The following is a 17,852-nucleotide window of genomic DNA, read 5'->3' as shown; positions in this document are numbered from 1 at the left end:
CATTAGATCCTCTTTAATTTCTAATTTCACATCCTATAAAATCTTCAAATTTTCACTAAATTATTAATTTTAAATTTTTAAAGCTATTTCATATATGAAATCCACGATAAATTCTTAATATTAAGATGATGATAATAATAATTTGAGAATTTTATATAAACAAAATATACAATAAGACTAAATTTCTATAATTTTAAAAATGCTTAATTAAAATATAAAAGATTAAAAAAATCATATAGTCTAAATTATATTAATAAACATATAATTAAATAATGACTTAAATAACATTTTAGGCCATATAAAATAGGGGCTCTTTGATTTTAATCATTTATGTTTTTGTTTTTATTTTTTTCCCTGTAAAAAAATTGTTTGATTTTGGTCCCTGCGGTTAAATTTGCCTATCAAGTCTAACGAAAAAAATTACAAGGACCAAAACAGATCAAAATTAAAAATTATAAGAACCAAAAATTAAGAGGATAAACAAAACACTTATATTATTAACCTATTTAAATCAAATTTATAAAATTTAAGCATTCAAAAACACTTCAAATACACTAATGGGGAGTAAAAAAAATTAAACAAGTAATGAAATACTCTAGTAACCAACAAAAAAATTATCAAAACAAAAGTAAATAGAAGTAAACGTTTTATAAAGTCATCTTAAATAGTTATTTAGTGCCTATAATATATCAAGTTATTTTCATTTAGATCTCTGAATTTTGACTTTTTTTATTTTGGTCCTCTTAATTTTTGGTCCCTATAATTTTTTACTTTTTGTTAAGAGGACTAAAGTGCTTAACTACTAATAATCAACCACTTGCAGAGATAGTAAGAAACAGATTTAATAGACATTCTTTCTTAGAACATACTTCAATTAATATTTGGTATATTTTAAAGAGTGAAACTTTGAATAAAATAAAGTTATAAAAGCCAAAAATAAAACAAAAATATAAAGACCAAAACCTAAACTTGTAAAATACAAGAACCAAAATCCACACTTTTTAAAAAGTATAAGAACCAAAACCGAGACTAAGATAGACTAGATAGACCAAAAATGTATTTAAACATAAGAAATAACCAATCAATCATAAAATCTGTCAAATTTTAATGATTCAGTTGTTAATGTGAAAGAAAAGAAACATTTCCCAGAACTTTATGCTAATATAGACCCCACATAACTCATCAAAATCTGTTTTATTTTGCCGGTGCAACATATTCTCATGTACATATCAATGAAAATTGATGGCTTTTCTAGCTCAGGTTTATTTACTGCATCATAATTATTACATAAATAAACAAGGAACTAGAAATGTCAATTTTACATAAATCAGCTAGTTGCAGCTTAAGCACTTTTGTCAGCAGCTTTGCCTAAGGAGGTGAAGTTCAACCTGCAAATAATGAGTCAACAAGAACAAACCAAATTAAACACGTTAACCAAAACACCAAAACAAGTCTCAGGCAAAATTAGGAATATGAAAACCATGACAAGTACAATATTAATCCTTGATATTGTCTTACCTGATAAGCGGCTTCTTCATTGGTAAAGGTGCAGGAGGCCCACTTAACAATGGTGCTGATAGCTCAGCAGGCTTTTGTCAAAAGGAAGAGAACAAGAATAGTCAGAACCACATCAATTTCTTAATACTAGTGTATGGTAAAAATAACTTTGAAATATTGATAAACATGCTACTGTAATGTATAGGATTGATCCAGAAAAAATCTAAGTAATAACAAATGCATATTCGGGATGAGAGGGAGCAAGAAAACAGAAGCCGAGAAATATAATCCAGCTTATTATGTTATAGCTTGGATAAAGTAACAGGAACATATGCCAATTTAGCACCGTCGTCTAAAAATTCATAAAGGAACCTGTCAGATTTATGTGATAGGTCATATGATCTATATGAAGTCCAGATAACCTCAACATATATTTGTGTATTAACATATTGCTGCTTTCTTACCATACTTGTACTGCACACCATTGAAGAAAATTTCAACCAAATTCCCTCTAAAATATAGTAATAAAAACGAAAAAACAGCCAACAGAGACAACCAGACATTGTGCATGCACATGTACTACAGGGGGCGGAGACTGAAAACAAGTCCAAGAAATTGCAGCTCCTATGTAGATTGGACCGAGTTTTGAGCAACATTAGCACAGCACAGATAATAACAAGCAATTTAGGGAAGTCTGATATCTACAATATACAATGGCTGCATAACATTTTATTGAAGAATCTGCAAGGATATTTTTTCCGAATTTAAGGATAAAAAGAGGCTAACCTCAAGCTCCTCCAAGATCTCATTGGAGAATAAATGAGTTGAACAAGTAATTTCCTTAGAAATAACTGGCTCTTCTGCCACTGCAGGCTTTGAGAGTAAAGATTCCATGTTGTTTTTCATGTTCCCACCAGAATCTTTGTCTTGATTTTTATACTGAGTATCGTCTTCAAGCTCTTCAGGTTCTTCTGGAAAGGCTTGATGTGCATCATACGGACCGGACATAATCTTTTCAATGGCTAGCTTTTCTTCTTCTTTAGAATTAGATGTATCAGCAGCTGCAAGTACGGGGTTCACTTGTTGGTTGTTTGTCACTGATCCATTGGTCCCACTATCCCCAGAAGGAATCTCCCCTGGAGAATTCAGACAAGGTTTCTCGCTCTTTTGTCCACCAATACTATTGACTTCTGATTCATCAAATTTCATAGAACAAGAACTTGAAGCACTAATAGGAGATATATCCTCATTAACTTCCCTGCTGGGGGGAGCTAAAGATACAGGGGACTTGGAATTCCTTGGGTTATTATCCATTATGTCCTCTGATCTCTTTCTCTTCCTTACATCATCTGCTCCAACTACAACTGTTTTACCTCCTTGAGGCTTTTCAGCTTGACCATGGCCAGGAACCCTTGATTTGGAACTTTGTTTATTCTCGGCAGTTACTTTTGATGGGAAGGTAGGTCGGACACCACCAGGAAATATGTAGTTAGGAATGTTACGGCGTTTCACATGGGACACATGGATATTCATTCCAGGTTTCCATAGAGTGTAAGCATTGACAGAATGTTTAAATTCTTCAACAGTTAGCCTTATATCAAACTGTTCACCTTCATTCACTGGAACTCCTTGCTTACGCTGCAGACCCATAAAGTAACAGTGGTGAAAGGGTCTAGAATTGTCTGAGAATTCACCAGGATGTGGATGACATTGAAGCATACCATAAGTGTGCCTCTCAATCTAGAAGTTTAAAGGACAACCAAATTAGTTATATACGAATTAGAAACAGAAAGTCAGAAAATACAAAAAGGTCGCATGCAACCTCCTAAATTCAAAAAGGTGGGGGGGAAGAGAAAATGTGACATAACAAACAATAAAATATAAATTATACAGTGCTATACCTTCAATGTCAACTGGCGGAGACGAGACTCAACCCAACCTTTCCATTGTCTAAGGTCATCTGCATTCTCTGCTGTTATATCTATCTGTAGATAATTCTTGTATGATTCAAAAAAGGGATAAGGCTCAAAAAGAGTATCCCAATCAGCCTTGCTAGCCTCCATAGCCTACAAATACCAGAAACATAAAATTGAAGCGAACCAAATATCAAAGTAAGAAATACAAAATACAACAAAAAAAATTATCATTAACAAGAATCAAAGCCAGAAACATATCAAAATTCCTATAGGAAATAGTTGCTTCCCCCATAATGTCATGCAATCCATTTATGAAAACTTTAACCAACCAACATCCAAGCCTTATTTCATCTAACAATCACTCGTTTAATAAAAACTTCAATACTCGTAAAAGTATTTCATTTTGGTAGAAATGTAAACCCATCTATTTACCTATAAGAACCAAAATTTTCTGTCATGGAACACAAAAAAACAGAGGAAGAACACAAGTGCATTATGACAGAAGTTACAACTAGGAAATTATCATTTTGTCAAAAGACGAGGCAAACCTACTAAACAAGTAAAATTAACCTAAGATATCTAGCATAACTTCAATATACGGCCCCACTGCCAAATCATCTGATCATGGGATAAAACAAGAAAAGGACAACCTTTAACCAAAAATATTTCAATTTTCAAACTTCATATACACCAAACTAGACAACTTGATAGAGATTTTCCAGAATTTTCCAAAATGAAAACATTTTTAAATCATCAAATCATACCTCACATATTTCACTTCCCCTTCGAAACTCATCTGACATAACACGCAATGTACTTGATGTCACATTGTAAGTGGAGTTCATACAAGGATAAGCAGGAGTAATTATAGGCATTAGATGATATCTATCCTTAGGATTTCTTCTTGGATCCCAAACTGATAGTCCAAGAGATCCTTCTTCAATAGCACAAAGCATGACTGGATTTGGCCATCGCCATTGAGTATATACCCTAAAGAATCGAGATACTAACATATTAGGAAGTGCATTAGGATATAACTGGCATATTCGAGCAACAAGCAATGCCAGGTTTATACCACCAAGAAAACCTGCAACCTGCCCAAGTAATAGCAATAGATGAATTAGGAAAATCAGCAGAACATATCAAGTAATAGAGAACAAATTTAGAACAGCGAATAAGCCATCCCATGCAGATATGTCATACATTGGAATATACACCACGACGCTTGGCCCAAAACCTCATGCATCTCAATGTCGTGCGAAAGGTCTGCACTTCAGAAAAAGAATGCAATCAATGATAAGAATGTCATAGAAAATCTGAACACAACAATCTATGGAAGCATAAACTTTATATCCATCACCTGAATATTTGGAACCAATCGCAGGACCTGATCAGTTACTCTACAACCATTTAGACTAAGAACAGTTTGTTCGTCAACATTTTGTAATATTGATTCCTGTGATATATCTAAATCCTGCACAAAAAATCCAGCATTACTAAATGGTAAACAAAAGGTAAGAAACAATTTACACTTTAGATTCATAAAGCCTGAACAAAACAAATGGGGCAAAGGAGATGAATACAAAACTGTAGAAGTTTAATATGCAAAGGAAACTAAGGGGCTGTTTGGTTTCAGAAAATGTTTTCAGTTTCCAGTTTTTAAAAGTTTGCATATGACTTAGCGAAAACAATAAAAAAAAATTGGTTTCACTGTTTCCTGTAAAAACTTTTAAGAACAGGGAACAAAGTGAAACAAGGAGACTTTTTTTTAATTAAAGTGAAAACAAATTTTTTTCTCAAAGTAAATAGACCCTAAGGATCTATTTGTTTCCTGTTTATGAAAACTATTTTCTCTTTTTGAAAACAAAAGCGAACAAAAAAAAATGATAAGAGTAGTTTTTGAAAATTGTTATCAAAACTCTCAGTTTTTAAGATAAAAAACCATAATATCTCTAAGTTGTTTTGGTTTTTTACTCAAGTTTTCTATGACTCAAGTTGCTCCTTGCACCCTCAAATCTACTTCCCCTACTTCTACTTTCTAAAAGTTAGATTTCAAAAATTGTTTTATAAAATAGTTTTTACAAACTAGAAAACATAAACACAATCAGACACACCCTAAATGTTCTACAATTGAGTCAAAAACTGTTTCTATAATACCTCACTGATGAAGAACCTACTAATCTTTAATCCAGTAACAGTTCAGGGAGCAAAATAGGATGGCTATCAAAATGACATTTAAAACTCCAAGCATCTCTCATATAATATCTTTAAATTAGAATGCTGTCAAATTGTCTAAAAAACCACATATCCCCAACACCAGGAAAGGAGATATGGAGAGAGGACATAAACAGGAACAAAAGGAACAAGAATTGTATCTAAAACAAAGTTGTTTGTTTCTGCTTAAAATATAAATCGCTTACATCAGGAATAACCCACAACGCTAATCTTGCATACAGGAGATCAACAGAAACTCCATTAAACTTGAATTTCATCACAGGCACATGAGCATCAGGCACAGGGTGCAATTCTGTTACTTCTTGCATCTCAGATAGCATCTTCTGTAGCTCACCAAAGAAATCTTCCTGAGGCACATTTAATAACAACTTTAGCTGATAGGAGATATGACCAGAAAAACCTATATTTAAAAAATAAAATGGCAAGAATTATCATACATCTCTGGATGCATGTCTAGGTCCCACACAAAGGGTATCTATATCAGCTCCAGGACCATGCACCTACAAGATTTGGAGTGAAAAGTTCAGTAAAATAATAAACACAAAGGAAAAGTTCATATAGCATGATTTGATTACATTACACAACAGCATATGTTTGAAAAAATCTACTATTTTGAACTTTACGAGGTTTTATCAGATGTAAACAAAGAAAAGAAGATATCATCTAAAGAAAAAACATGCCATCTGAAGACAATGCTATCCTAACTCTCCGAGATACATGCTTTCTCCAATAGGCACTATATGCTAGGATACAATAAAAATGCAAGGAAAACTTAAAGTGTGTATATGCACAAAATGAGAAAGATTGGAAGATAAGAACAGATCCATACCCCTAACCGATAAGAGCCGAAGGTAAAAATCTTGGCGTTTGCTTCATGCACTAGTTGTTCATTGAACCCCTTTGCCCGGCTGATGTTCTTAACCCAAATCTTCACAATCTAATTCATATCACAACAGTACAATCAAAACAAAAATATTCATAAGGATGTATACTACAATTCCAAGTACTTTTTTTTGTTATGATGAAGGGAGGCTCTCCCAGTCCTAGGACTACATTTCCAAGTCGTTATTTGAAATTGCATTAAACACAAACAAATTCAACCTGGTCCAGCCTGCCAAGCACTTCCTCCCTTCCCACAGCCTCCTCCTGACTCTCGTACAATCCAACACCTTGCAAGTACTGAACACCCAGATTCCAGAATCAGCATAATGTAACACTTAGAAAAACTCCAAAATATACATATATGAATTCACAATTAAGTACAAACAGAACCTTCTCAAGTTCACGCGTCTTGATCACATCATCCTCAGTTGGTCCAGCCAATGAAATGGGCTCAGTTATGCCTAATCTTTGCTGCCCATTATTCTGATTGCTCAATCCAGGGATCCCCATGAACAAACAATTGACAAAGTTTTTTTTTCCTTTTTTTATAGTATAATATCTTCTTTTTTTTTCAACGATAGGGAGCAGCTGTGAGAGTTATCAGTTATTGATCATATTTTTCATTTTTTTTCCCAACAAAATCAAATAAAAACAAGATGATAGTACAAGAAGAGGAAAAAATTAAAAGGAAAAAAAAAAAAAAGAACACTATAGCAACGCCATGATAATTGTCGATTGTACACTATTTGGGGGAAACGTTCAAAGCAGTGAACTTAGACCACAAAAACACGAAACAAGAAATTACAAGGCCACCCAGAAGCATTTCATTGCAAAAGAGAACATAGACAGAGTACAAAGCTTCTATGGGGCTTCTCTAAATTTGAAACCCTAAAATACTAAATCAGCACCGAGCAATCGCGAGACCCAGATGAATCAGAACTGAAAAAGCTTCAACTTGATGAATTGTTGAGGGTGCACCACTCCCACCATAGTCTAATTGAACCTCAAAAGCTTCAATTGCAGAATATATATATTCAATTATTATTCATAAACCTATAGAGTTAATTAAATAAATGAATAAACATTTCAGAAAGATAGATAGAGATAAAGATTAGAGAGAGAGAGAGAGAGAGAGAGAGAGAGAGGAGAAGACTTACGGAGAGAAAGAGAAAGCGTGGATGTGGTTTCGGTAACAGCTTGGTGTTGGTGAAACGCTTTGGACAATGATGAAGATACAGAGATTTTTCTGTTGCATGCATTGGTTACATATTCTTTTTTAAATATAATTTATGAAGATAAAAAGAATAATATAATAAATATTTTTTTTCTATTACTTTGTGTAAGAATTTTTTTTTCTTTTTTTTAATAAGATAGAAAAAATGGAAAATAAAATAATTGAAAATATCAGTTGAATTTTCAAAAAAAAAAATATTTGATTTTTATTTATTTATATTTAATGAAATTAATACAAATAGAAATAGAATTTAGAATTCATAGAGAATTTAAAATATAATGACTATAATGATAAAAAAAAAAGGAGTAAATTTAATAAATCTTGATATTTGGCCTTTTTTTAGTTTTCTTAATAATTAAGTTTGATATTTTAGATTGATGTTTGTTGACAGTCGAACATGTGATCATATTAAGATTGTTTTAGATTACATATTAAATATATTATTTTCTTTTTCTAAGTTTTTTTTTCTTTTTTATTGATAAATATTAATAATTAATTTGTTAATTTTATTAATGAGAGATTTCAACCATTTAACACCATTTAGATTACCTATCCTTTCATCTCTACACCATTTAACACCAAATTAACCTCATCTCTCGTTTTTTTTTTTTTTCTTCTTAAATCTCAAACCAACTCAATTTGGGGTGCACGTTTATCGGTCCTCTTCTTTTTATGTTTGATACTTCAAGATGCAACTCGATCATCTACTGAAGATTTCATCTTCATCCTTTTTCCAGTAAGAATATGAATTGTTGGATGAATCAAAAGGATGAAATTAAAAATTGAAACAGTATAAATGCATGTCAATCTCAGTTCTCTTTCAACAAGCATAAACAAAAATCACTTGCTAAACTCGACTACCGCCACCACTGACCTAAGTTTATTCCTTTATGACTCCCCTAATGCCAGTGTAACATAATGGCATCTCCACTAATGTCATTGCCATATGGAGATGGCATTAGGAAGCTTCACAATTATAAATGTATTATTAATCAATAATTTTTGTAACCTGATTGATCAATCAATCTTGATTCTTGAGAAAATAATACGTCCATGAAAGTAAATTTTGGGTTTAGGATAAAGTGTAAAATCATGAAACACAATTAAACTATAAATTTTTCAGTTAGGTACGCAAGGACATATATATATATATATATATATATATATATATATATATATATATATATATATATATATATATATATATATATATAAAACAAATCAATGTTCAAATATAAATACAATTCTTTATTTATTTTTTCTCTAATGGTGTTGGGGCAATCAACATTTAATAAATTCAGATCATTGGCATGGCACGTTTTATTAGTATGGTAATTATTTATTATCAAATTATAAATTTTTGTTCCTTTAGTTTGAAAATAGCATTGTCACAAGTAAAAACATAAGTCATAATCTTATCCAGACGTGTACATTTGTATGTACAAAAATGTTAGAGATTATATTATTATTTTTTTAAGTTCTTATTCAATTATTTAGATATTGAACATTAAAGTAGATCAATTGATTACTAAAAGAAGATTGAATAGATATTCGAATTTATTATATTTTTTTCTACACACAAACACTTGCTTTTGATTTTTCATTCTCAAGCTTCTTGTTTGAAAATATGAAGTTTTTTTTAGAGCAAGGATTTTTTTTCTTGAACTCTTGGATAAAATGATAATCTAATGTTTGAACTCCAAGTTAAAACTTTAAGATATTGCTTCAAAAGTTACCTTTAAGATCACAGATTTTGCTTTCTAACACATTCTAGTTTTCACTTTTCTCATACAAGATAGATGTTGCTTCTAAGCTTTAAAATTGTTTTGTAAAAACCTTTGGATATATAAAACATCAAAATTAAGCTTTTGTAAAACAAGGTTTTTCAAAACTAAAGACAAGTATAAAATGGTTAAAAATAAATAAGAAGTAGTAAAGAAGGATACAAGGATACAACACACGGTGAAATTATACCCATTTATCCCAACTTGTGTTATGTTCAATACCTGCACCTATAAATTTTTTCCACTAAGACTAAGCAGCAACTATGGTATTCTTTCTTTTGAAGCCTTCGGAGACTCCTGCCCCTAGTATTCTAAACCTTTGCAAGTTTCACTCAATATTCTTTGTTTGCCTCGACATGCAACACCACAGTAAGTATTCTAAACCTCTGCAGGTTTCACTCAATATTCTTTAAGCTTCTACATGTTCTTCCAAGTACTCTTTCAAAAAGCCTCTCTAAGCTTTACCCAAGTATTCTTTCAAAAAGTCTTTTTAGGCTTCACACCATCAGTAGCAATTGCTACTAGACTCACAACACTTGTGTTCACTTAAAAATTCAAAAGCAGTAATCCCTTGATTAATCTTCTAAGTTCTTCCCTTTATCCTAAATGAATCGACACTACATCTTTTGGGATATCTTCTATTAAGGCTCCTTATATAAAGGTGTTTACAAACACTCTTTTGGATTTGGCTCTAACCTATAGTGTTTTGGCTAAAGATGATTCTTTTGATTGAGGTATTCTAGATTCACTCTTTATAGCCTTACCCTCCCAATTTGGAACTGCAAACTTGCAAGTTGCTCATTCGAATTTGCATCTAAATATGTGCTAATTTTTATCCATCTTGAGGGTGGGGGAGACCACATGATACCTGTATTGAATGGCTCGACAAATGTTTTCAACAAGGACACCAATACTATATTTACCAGGGATAATGAAAGGATAGTTATTAGCAAAAATTGTTTCATTTCTTTCTCCACATATGTTGTTAGGTATTAAGTCTAAGCTCTAAGGGCACAAGATTGACCCAACAATTGTATTTGTTTATGTTTCTTTTCATTATTGAAGCAACAATTGACATGGTCCTTGAATAACGCACAAAGTAGGTTCCTTGCACCTTTGCAGCTTTGACAATATATTGGGTCAAGCAAGGCAACAAGTTCGATGTCTTGGACAACACACAATAAACACAAATATCACGTAAACTGGGATGAGTCACAAAATTGACGAGTTAACTGGAAAATCATTCAATTCATATCGATCACATGGGTTAATATATAACATACTCTATCTAACATAAGGCTTGAACTAGCCAAACTACTGATTCTCATTAGAGACAATTTTTATAACTAGGTTAAATGTAATATTCTAGACTTGTCAGCTTTAGAGTGTGTTTGATAAAGCGTTCAAAAATTAAAAAAAAAATTGTTATTTTGAGGAATAAAAGTTAGAGGTAACCATAATCAAAGAAAAGTGGTTGTGCTGAAAAGAGTAGCAAAACAATAAGGTTGGTGTAGTGAAAAAAAAATTGAGTTATGGTTTGTCAAGAATTGGGGAAGCGAATACTCTCCTAGATCCTAAACTTTGAATCCAAGAAAAATCATGATTTATTTGTTAGCCCAACCACATTACAAACCTGATAAAGTCCTTAGTGATCCACATTGTGTGTGTATGATTGCATTGACTGAGATGATGTGCAAAGTTGGGTATTTTACTATTTAGTTGTTGTAATTGAAACACTCATATCCAAAATACTTGTGATATTGAGAGAAATACTAGCCTTGTGAGGAATGAAATTTGGTGAATCCTCTGTGTGATTTGTCATACTTGCTAACTGATTCATCTCGAAGTGCATCCTTTTCGTGCTCCTTTCATGAACTTATGACAATTGTGAACTTAAGAATTGACCAATGAAGCTTTTTGGAATGTTATACAGTTATCTCATGAAATGTGATTGGTAAACTTTGAACTTATTCTTAGTGTAATTAGTTTACTTTTGCTTAAGGACAAATAAAACTTTAAATTTGGGGGAGTTTGATAACTATTGTACATAGGTATATTTGATGATTAAATCATACAAAAATTGTTAGATTTCCTCTCTTTTATTGCTTATTTTTTGTGTGAATAATGAAAATTTTTAACATCATTCAAATTCTTGACTAGCAAGTGTTTAAATTGGGAAATTTATAGTGTTTTGGTGTTATATTTGCTAAGGAATAAAGCTTGGAAGAAAAGTTAAAGATCTGAAAAGTTTCGCTAAGCGCACAGCACTCTCCTGGCGCACAGAAGTCACATGGAAAAACCAAATATCACATGAAGGTGCGCATAGCGTGAGTAGTGTGCTATGCGCGTGACCACTAACTCACCCGCTAAGCACGGCAATCGCGCTTTGCGCGAGGTTGCGTATATTTTAAGTGACTTCACCTATAAAAAGAAGAAGAGGCAAAGGAAAAAGACACACCGAGACATAAAGCTTCACATTGAATAACCACGAAATTAGAGTTTCCCAAATAGGGAAAACCAACCTTTAGGAGCCATTTATACCCTTCATCTCCATCCCTCTCTATCTTCTTCCATCCCCATCAATCTCTCGCAAGTGTAAAGTCTCTCATTATAATGAGAAGCTAAACCCCCTATTGTTGGGAGCCTAGCAACCAAACGCTCATGATGTAATTTCTTTTCTATTATCTATTTAATGCAATTTTAATTTTTATTGCCTTTTTTGTGCTTAATATTATTGATTGTGGTCTAATCACTCATATTTGTGTATCTGTTCTAGGATTTAGACATTGAGAAATGTTTATCTTCTAAGAATTGAGAAAGAACATTTAAATGATTCATATATAAGGATAGAATGATATTGTTTAACCTATTTTATGCATCTCTAATTCTAACGCAATTTACTTAATTTATTCTCTTAATGAATTAGGAGAAAGATTACATAAATTAGGCTCTTTCACTTGAGGGATCATGGCTAGAGTATGTGAATAGGTGTATTAAAAAATTGAAATAATATTAAATAGAGAAAAATCATTAACATTACATCGAGAATAGTTTTGGTAAGCTAGACTCCAACATATTTGCACAATAAATCAACCTTTACATCACAACCCTCAAAGTGTTTGTTTTTCTTTAGAAAATTAGTTTAATTTTATATCATTTTACTTTTAATTTTTCATCTCTTTAAATCAATTCATTAAAGACTTGAAATTTGAATATACATCAATCTAAGTACAAATAAAGTGTCAACACTTATTTCTATTTTACTTTACTACTTTGAACAATTTGATACACTTACCGATCTATCCAACCATCACTTGTGTTTAATATTTTTGTTTTCAATTTTTTTCTACAAATTAACGTAAGAATAATGTTAATTTTGAAAAGCATAGTGAAAGAAATCAATTCCTGACCCGACCCGTTGACTTGATCCTGAACATGCACCCTCACCATGGAACTAAATTACAAAAAGCGAAATTTATATGGCTATAATTACACCATAATTACATGGAGAAAGATGCAATTACAACTTTGAAACTGAATGAATTCAAATTACCTGTCACTTTTACAATTAATAAATTAAAATCGCACAAATAATTAAATCAACACAAAAAAAGTCTTCATGAAATGATCAATCAGAAGATTACATTTCTCTACCGAACCCAACATGCATGTCTTTGTCTTTCCGCAATTTGAGGCAACTTGGGCAGCAAAACATTTCCAAAAACGCGTCCTTGTCACACTTCCCTCTGAGCTGTACCATTTCTTTCCTCACATCAAAAGAACACATTAATCATAAAATAATATTTTTATTAATTTTTTTTCTTCAAATAATTCTTTTACATGTGCATTCCACTTGTTCTCCATCATATGCATATTAATCATATGTGCAAGATTTCTTGAGGGAAATAGCAGCATTGAGCTTTTTGGGATCCAATGTGATGGAACATTTAATGGTTTTGTAGTACTTAGGCTTCACCAATTTCCCAAGCACATAAGCCCTAGATCGTAGCACAAAGTTGAGGTTCAATGGCACAGGCAGTGTTGGCACACCCGTTGTGCTACTTAGGCTAGCACCACTTCCATATAGAGGGATCTTGTTACCCATCACTGATACACTCAGCAATCTTTGGCTCCTCCTAGATTGATAAAACTTCTTCAACTGCAACAACCAATTCCAATGTTAGAAAAAAAGCGAAACATCTAACATGTTTGTATTGTACTATACTACTTACTACACTAGGATGTGTAGTGTGTGTTGTTGTTCATGGATCTTACATTTCCCGCAGCAATTACAATGTCTGAATAAGAAAGTTCCACGGGTGTGGATGTGACATGGACCCCAAAAAATGTGCCTGTGTTGCGGTATGTGAATTTCAAAGTGGAATTCAATGTGATCATATCGGTGGCTACCCCTGTTGCATCCGAACCAGCTTGGACCCTTACATGATCAAACGTTATGCTCTGCAAAATGCCCAAAAAATCAAATAAATCATCGTGTAGACCCACTTAAAATTTCATCCTGAAAAAATGAGATTAATCAAGAACTAGTTCATATTTCCTTCCAAAAATGGCAAATCGAACTAGGTCCACTTTGGATTTCATTTCAAAAACACGAAATTGATCTAAAGACCCAGTTCATTTTAATCTGAAATTAATTAAGAACTATTAAAACTCAGCTCATATCTTTTCATTGTAAAAATGAAAAGATAAATCAAAACCCAGTTCAGATTTCATCCTAAAAATTCAAAATTGATCAAGACTCGGTTCATATCTCATTCTAAAAACGAAAAATCGAACAAGACCCAGTTCAGATTTCATCCTAAAAACGAAAAAACGATCAAGAGCCAATTCAGATTTCATCCTAAAAACGCCAAATTGATCAGGACCTACTTCATAATTCATCCCAAAATCGAAAAACCAATCAAGCCCCGGTTCATATTTCACCCGAAAAACGAAAACTCAAACACGACCCATCTTAGATTCCATCCTAAAAACTCAAACTTGATCAACACCCACCTCACTTCCCATCCTGAAAAACTCAAACCAAGGATCGTGAAGCTAAGAAAAAAGAAAGAAAGAAAAACACGTACCCTGATGGTGATCTTGGGCTTCATGGGTCTACTAGCCCCCCAAAGGATAAGCGAGAAGAACGAGAAGAGAACCAAAAACCCAACAACGAAAGCAAGAAAGTAGCACCGACGTGGAAGCCCGTTGCGGCGATCATCCCCTTGAAGAAGCCCTTCTTCTTCAATAACATCGATTTGCTTCCACGGCTTAAGACTATGGCTATGGTCCTTCTTCGAGAAGCGCGTGGAAGAGGAGTGGCGCGAGTGAGGAGGGGAAGCAGAGGGGCTGAGAACGGGCGTGGAGTGAAACGACGTCGTTGCGGTTTTCTCGCCGTCGTGAGAATCTCGCGAGGGAGACTGAACGTAGTAAAGAGGACGGCGTGGAGGGGAGCGCGTGGGGGAAGACGCGGCGAGGCTTGTTACCTCTGAGTCTGTCTTTGCGTGCATTTTTGTTTCTCCGTGTTTGTGTTGTGTTGTTAGGATCTGTTTAGGGAAACGAGAAACTTGAACTGTGTTGTGCTGTGTGTTCTGATATGTGTGTTGGGGGGTTTGGTTATTGGCTAATGGTTGCACATGCGTGTCTGAATGAACTAATGAAGTGAGATTATTAATGATGATTTATGCACTGGAAGGGAGAATCTGGACAACTGGAGATTTGAGGTTGAATGTGACACATGTTGTATTTTTTAGTAAAGTACAGCGGCATGGAACCAACGACTCTGTGTTATGTCATCAGCAAGTTTTTGATTGCATTACAATTTACAACTGTATTGTTTTATTCGTCTTGCTCCTAATCACTTCCATTCGTGGATTGTCAGGGAATTAAAAAATAAAAATATTTATTATTATTTTTTTGCAGATGAAAAATATCTATTATCAAAATTATAGGAGAATGTAGAAAAAGTTATAATTAATTTAATTTTGTGTATTCTAATAAAAATAAATAATTCTTTATAGTTTCTTAATTTATGTTTCAAAAAATTCTTTTTTTTAGGAAAAAAAAAATGTTTTTACTCCATATACTTTAGGTCAAACGAAACAAAGGTTTTATAAATTTAAGTGTAATTGGGAGGCACAACCACATGAAGGTGAAACTATAGCTTTGTTGTGGCTAAAGGATTTGGACGTTGATGAATTAATAATAGAAACAGATTGTGAGCTTGTGATTAACGGTGTTAGTACAAGTGCAAGGGATCATGTAATCATTAGTCAATGTCGCTAATTTCTTCAGGATTTATCAAACTTTAAAGTTTGTCATGTAAGGAGACAAGCAAAACTCTATTGCTCATAATCTAGTTAGAGCAACAGAGGATCAACTAATCACTTTTATTATGGTGTTCCTCATTGTATTGTTGATCGCATTTCTTATGAAATAATACAAGTATGTTCACTTAAAAAAAATGTGTAATTAAAAGGATAAAGTTCATTAAAGAAGCCAATCGAAATTTTTTTAAAAAATCAACAAATATTTCATATATTATGAAAAAACTAATTATTGTAAAAGAAGATTTATCATTCCCGATTCACAAATTGTGTGATTAGATAATAATGTAAAAAATATTTTACATTATTTATTCTATTTTTATTATAATTGAACACAAAATGTTGAAAAATATAATTCTTTATATGTAAAGTTTGAATAGTGCTAAAAATTAAATCAAGATAAAAGAAAATATTTTCAAAAAATTAACTTATTTTTATTATATTTAAGCAATGAAAAAATTAAATAAGGAAAAAAAGGAAGAAATAAAAAGTCATCCTAATGAACAATAACCAAACAATGAGGTATTCAACATCCATCCATGAAATTTCTCTCTTGTAAAGTTTATAGAAAACATATTTTCTAATATAAATTTTTAATATAATTTTAATGTATTATGACAAAAAAAAATTATCTTGAAAGATTGATAATTAAAGTCAACCAAATTTGCAACTCATCATTAGTTTTCGGTTCTAAAGATTAAAGAACAATGATGGTTCATAAATTTGTTCTTTTTTCTTTACAAAGTCATGTATCCTAGTCCTTCTCTAAAAAAAATGTATTTAGTCCTACATTCCTACCTTATATCCACGTGTTAGTACTTTATAACCGACTCCAGTGGCTATATAAAAGGCAGTAGTAATAAATAAATGTGCGAGAATTATTGTTATTGTATTATTAAAAGAATGCATTAGTGGTTAGTAACCGTTTGTCTCGTGGAGTTGAATGTTGGTGTTAAAGAACATTTATGCTTTACTAAAAGAGAAAAAAAAAAATACAGTAGTTTTTATCAATTAAATAAATACAGTAGTTTAAAAGATAGAAATAATACATTTTAAAAAAAGGGACAGAGCTAGCACATGGGAAGAATAAAGAAATGGAAATGGTTGAGAAGTGAAGACTGAAGAGGAACAAGTTAGGAAGCAGTGAACCGACGACAGCCACATCAACATTACAGATATCAATAAAAGCGGGTATATAAATTAATAATTCTAATTATAATTAAATATTACTGTATATTATATATAAAAAATTTAATTTTTTATTTTATTATTTAATATTTTCTAAATGGTAATATTAAACAAATAACAAATAATAAATAAATTTTTATTTACTCTCTTAATTTTAAATAAATAAAAATTGTAAATGTTAAAAATATAAAACTTGAACCCAGATTAAGGAACTAAAAGAATAAAATTTTTACAGGAAATAATGTTATTCAGCTAAAAGAATAAAATTTTTACAGAAAATAATATTATTCAGTTTTTTAATATACTCTCACTGTCATTTTTAATAAATAAAAAATAACTTTATATATTGATTTAGGACTCTCGTTAATAGGACTAAAATACTTAATTCTTTATTTTCTTAATAAATGATTACTAATATATTAAAATTGTAAAAGATATAGAATTACATATGAATAAACATGCAACCGACAAAGCCTACACACGTCACTGATAATTTGTGCGTGTTTGATTGCACTTTTGACTTTTAGTTTTTAAAAATTAATTTTTACACAATAGATAGTAAAAGTGGCGGAAGAAAATAAGATAGTATAAAAAAAGAATATAAATAACAAAAAATAAAAACTAAAAAAACCTTAAATATGTCGTGTTGTTTTATTTAAAAAACTGAAAACGATAGATTATTATTCTTATTCAACAAATTTTTGTTTTCTTATTTAAAACCAAAAACAAATAGCAAAAAACAAAATGGTTTTCAAGAATAATAAATAAACAAATCATTTATCTCTTT

The 17,852-nt window shown here is 31.7% G+C and overlaps 2 protein-coding genes across 3 annotated transcripts; both read right to left on the bottom strand.

Moving 5' to 3' along the window:
- Positions 1-1,175: 1,175 nt before the first annotated feature.
- LOC114368799 (nuclear poly(A) polymerase 1) lies at positions 1,176-7,791 on the bottom strand. Of its 2 annotated transcripts, none has more exons than XM_028326056.1 (13): positions 7,688-7,791; positions 6,921-7,541; positions 6,750-6,827; positions 6,478-6,585; positions 6,086-6,148; positions 5,834-5,995; positions 4,774-4,887; positions 4,617-4,679; positions 4,178-4,507; positions 3,399-3,563; positions 2,284-3,237; positions 1,519-1,589; positions 1,176-1,388 (listed from the first exon to the last, which is right to left on the bottom strand). In XM_028326056.1, exons 2-13 carry the CDS (start codon positions 7,038-7,040, stop codon positions 1,343-1,345), a joined length of 2,274 nt encoding a protein of 757 aa, XP_028181857.1. In that variant the 5' UTR covers positions 7,041-7,541; positions 7,688-7,791; the 3' UTR covers positions 1,176-1,342. The 2 variants fall into 2 exon arrangements, with proteins under 2 accessions (XP_028181857.1, XP_028181858.1); XM_028326057.1 differs by having other exon boundaries at positions 6,921-7,583; positions 7,688-7,789.
- A 5,206-nt stretch (positions 7,792-12,997) lies between these two features.
- Positions 12,998-15,293, bottom strand: LOC114368798. The gene is made up of 3 exons (XM_028326055.1): positions 14,639-15,293; positions 13,824-14,009; positions 12,998-13,707 (listed from the first exon to the last, which is right to left on the bottom strand). Exons 1-3 carry the CDS (start codon positions 15,059-15,061, stop codon positions 13,423-13,425), a joined length of 894 nt encoding a protein of 297 aa, XP_028181856.1. The 5' UTR covers positions 15,062-15,293; the 3' UTR covers positions 12,998-13,422.
- Positions 15,294-17,852: the final 2,559 nt, after the last annotated feature.

The sequence above is a fragment of the Glycine soja genome, chromosome 9 (genome assembly GCF_004193775.1).
Source record: "Glycine soja cultivar W05 chromosome 9, ASM419377v2, whole genome shotgun sequence".
Classification (NCBI taxonomy): domain Eukaryota; kingdom Viridiplantae; phylum Streptophyta; class Magnoliopsida; order Fabales; family Fabaceae; genus Glycine; species Glycine soja.
Note: the sequence above shows the minus strand (reverse complement) of the source record. Positions and strands in the feature narration are given on the sequence as shown.

Bases quoted from the DNA above. Each gene is read 5' to 3' on its own strand.
- LOC114368799 (XM_028326056.1), bottom strand. From the start codon at position 7,040: ATGGGGATCCCTGGATTGAGCAATCAGAATAATGGGCAGCAAAGATTA. The intron at 5,996-6,085 runs GTATGATAATTC...AATGTGCCTCAG, and splicing joins CTAGACATGCATCCAGAGAT to GAAGATTTCTTTGGTGAGCT. The intron at 3,564-4,177 runs GTATGATTTGAT...TGGTATTTGTAG, and splicing joins GGGGAAGTGAAATATGTGAG to GCTATGGAGGCTAGCAAGGC.
- LOC114368798 (XM_028326055.1), bottom strand. From the start codon at position 15,061: ATGCACGCAAAGACAGACTCAGAGGTAACAAGCCTCGCCGCGTCTTCC. The intron at 14,010-14,638 runs GTACGTGTTTTT...GGCATTTTGCAG, and splicing joins AGCCCAAGATCACCATCAGG to AGCATAACGTTTGATCATGT. The intron at 13,708-13,823 runs GTAAGATCCATG...TGGTTGTTGCAG, and splicing joins TTGTAATTGCTGCGGGAAAT to TTGAAGAAGTTTTATCAATC.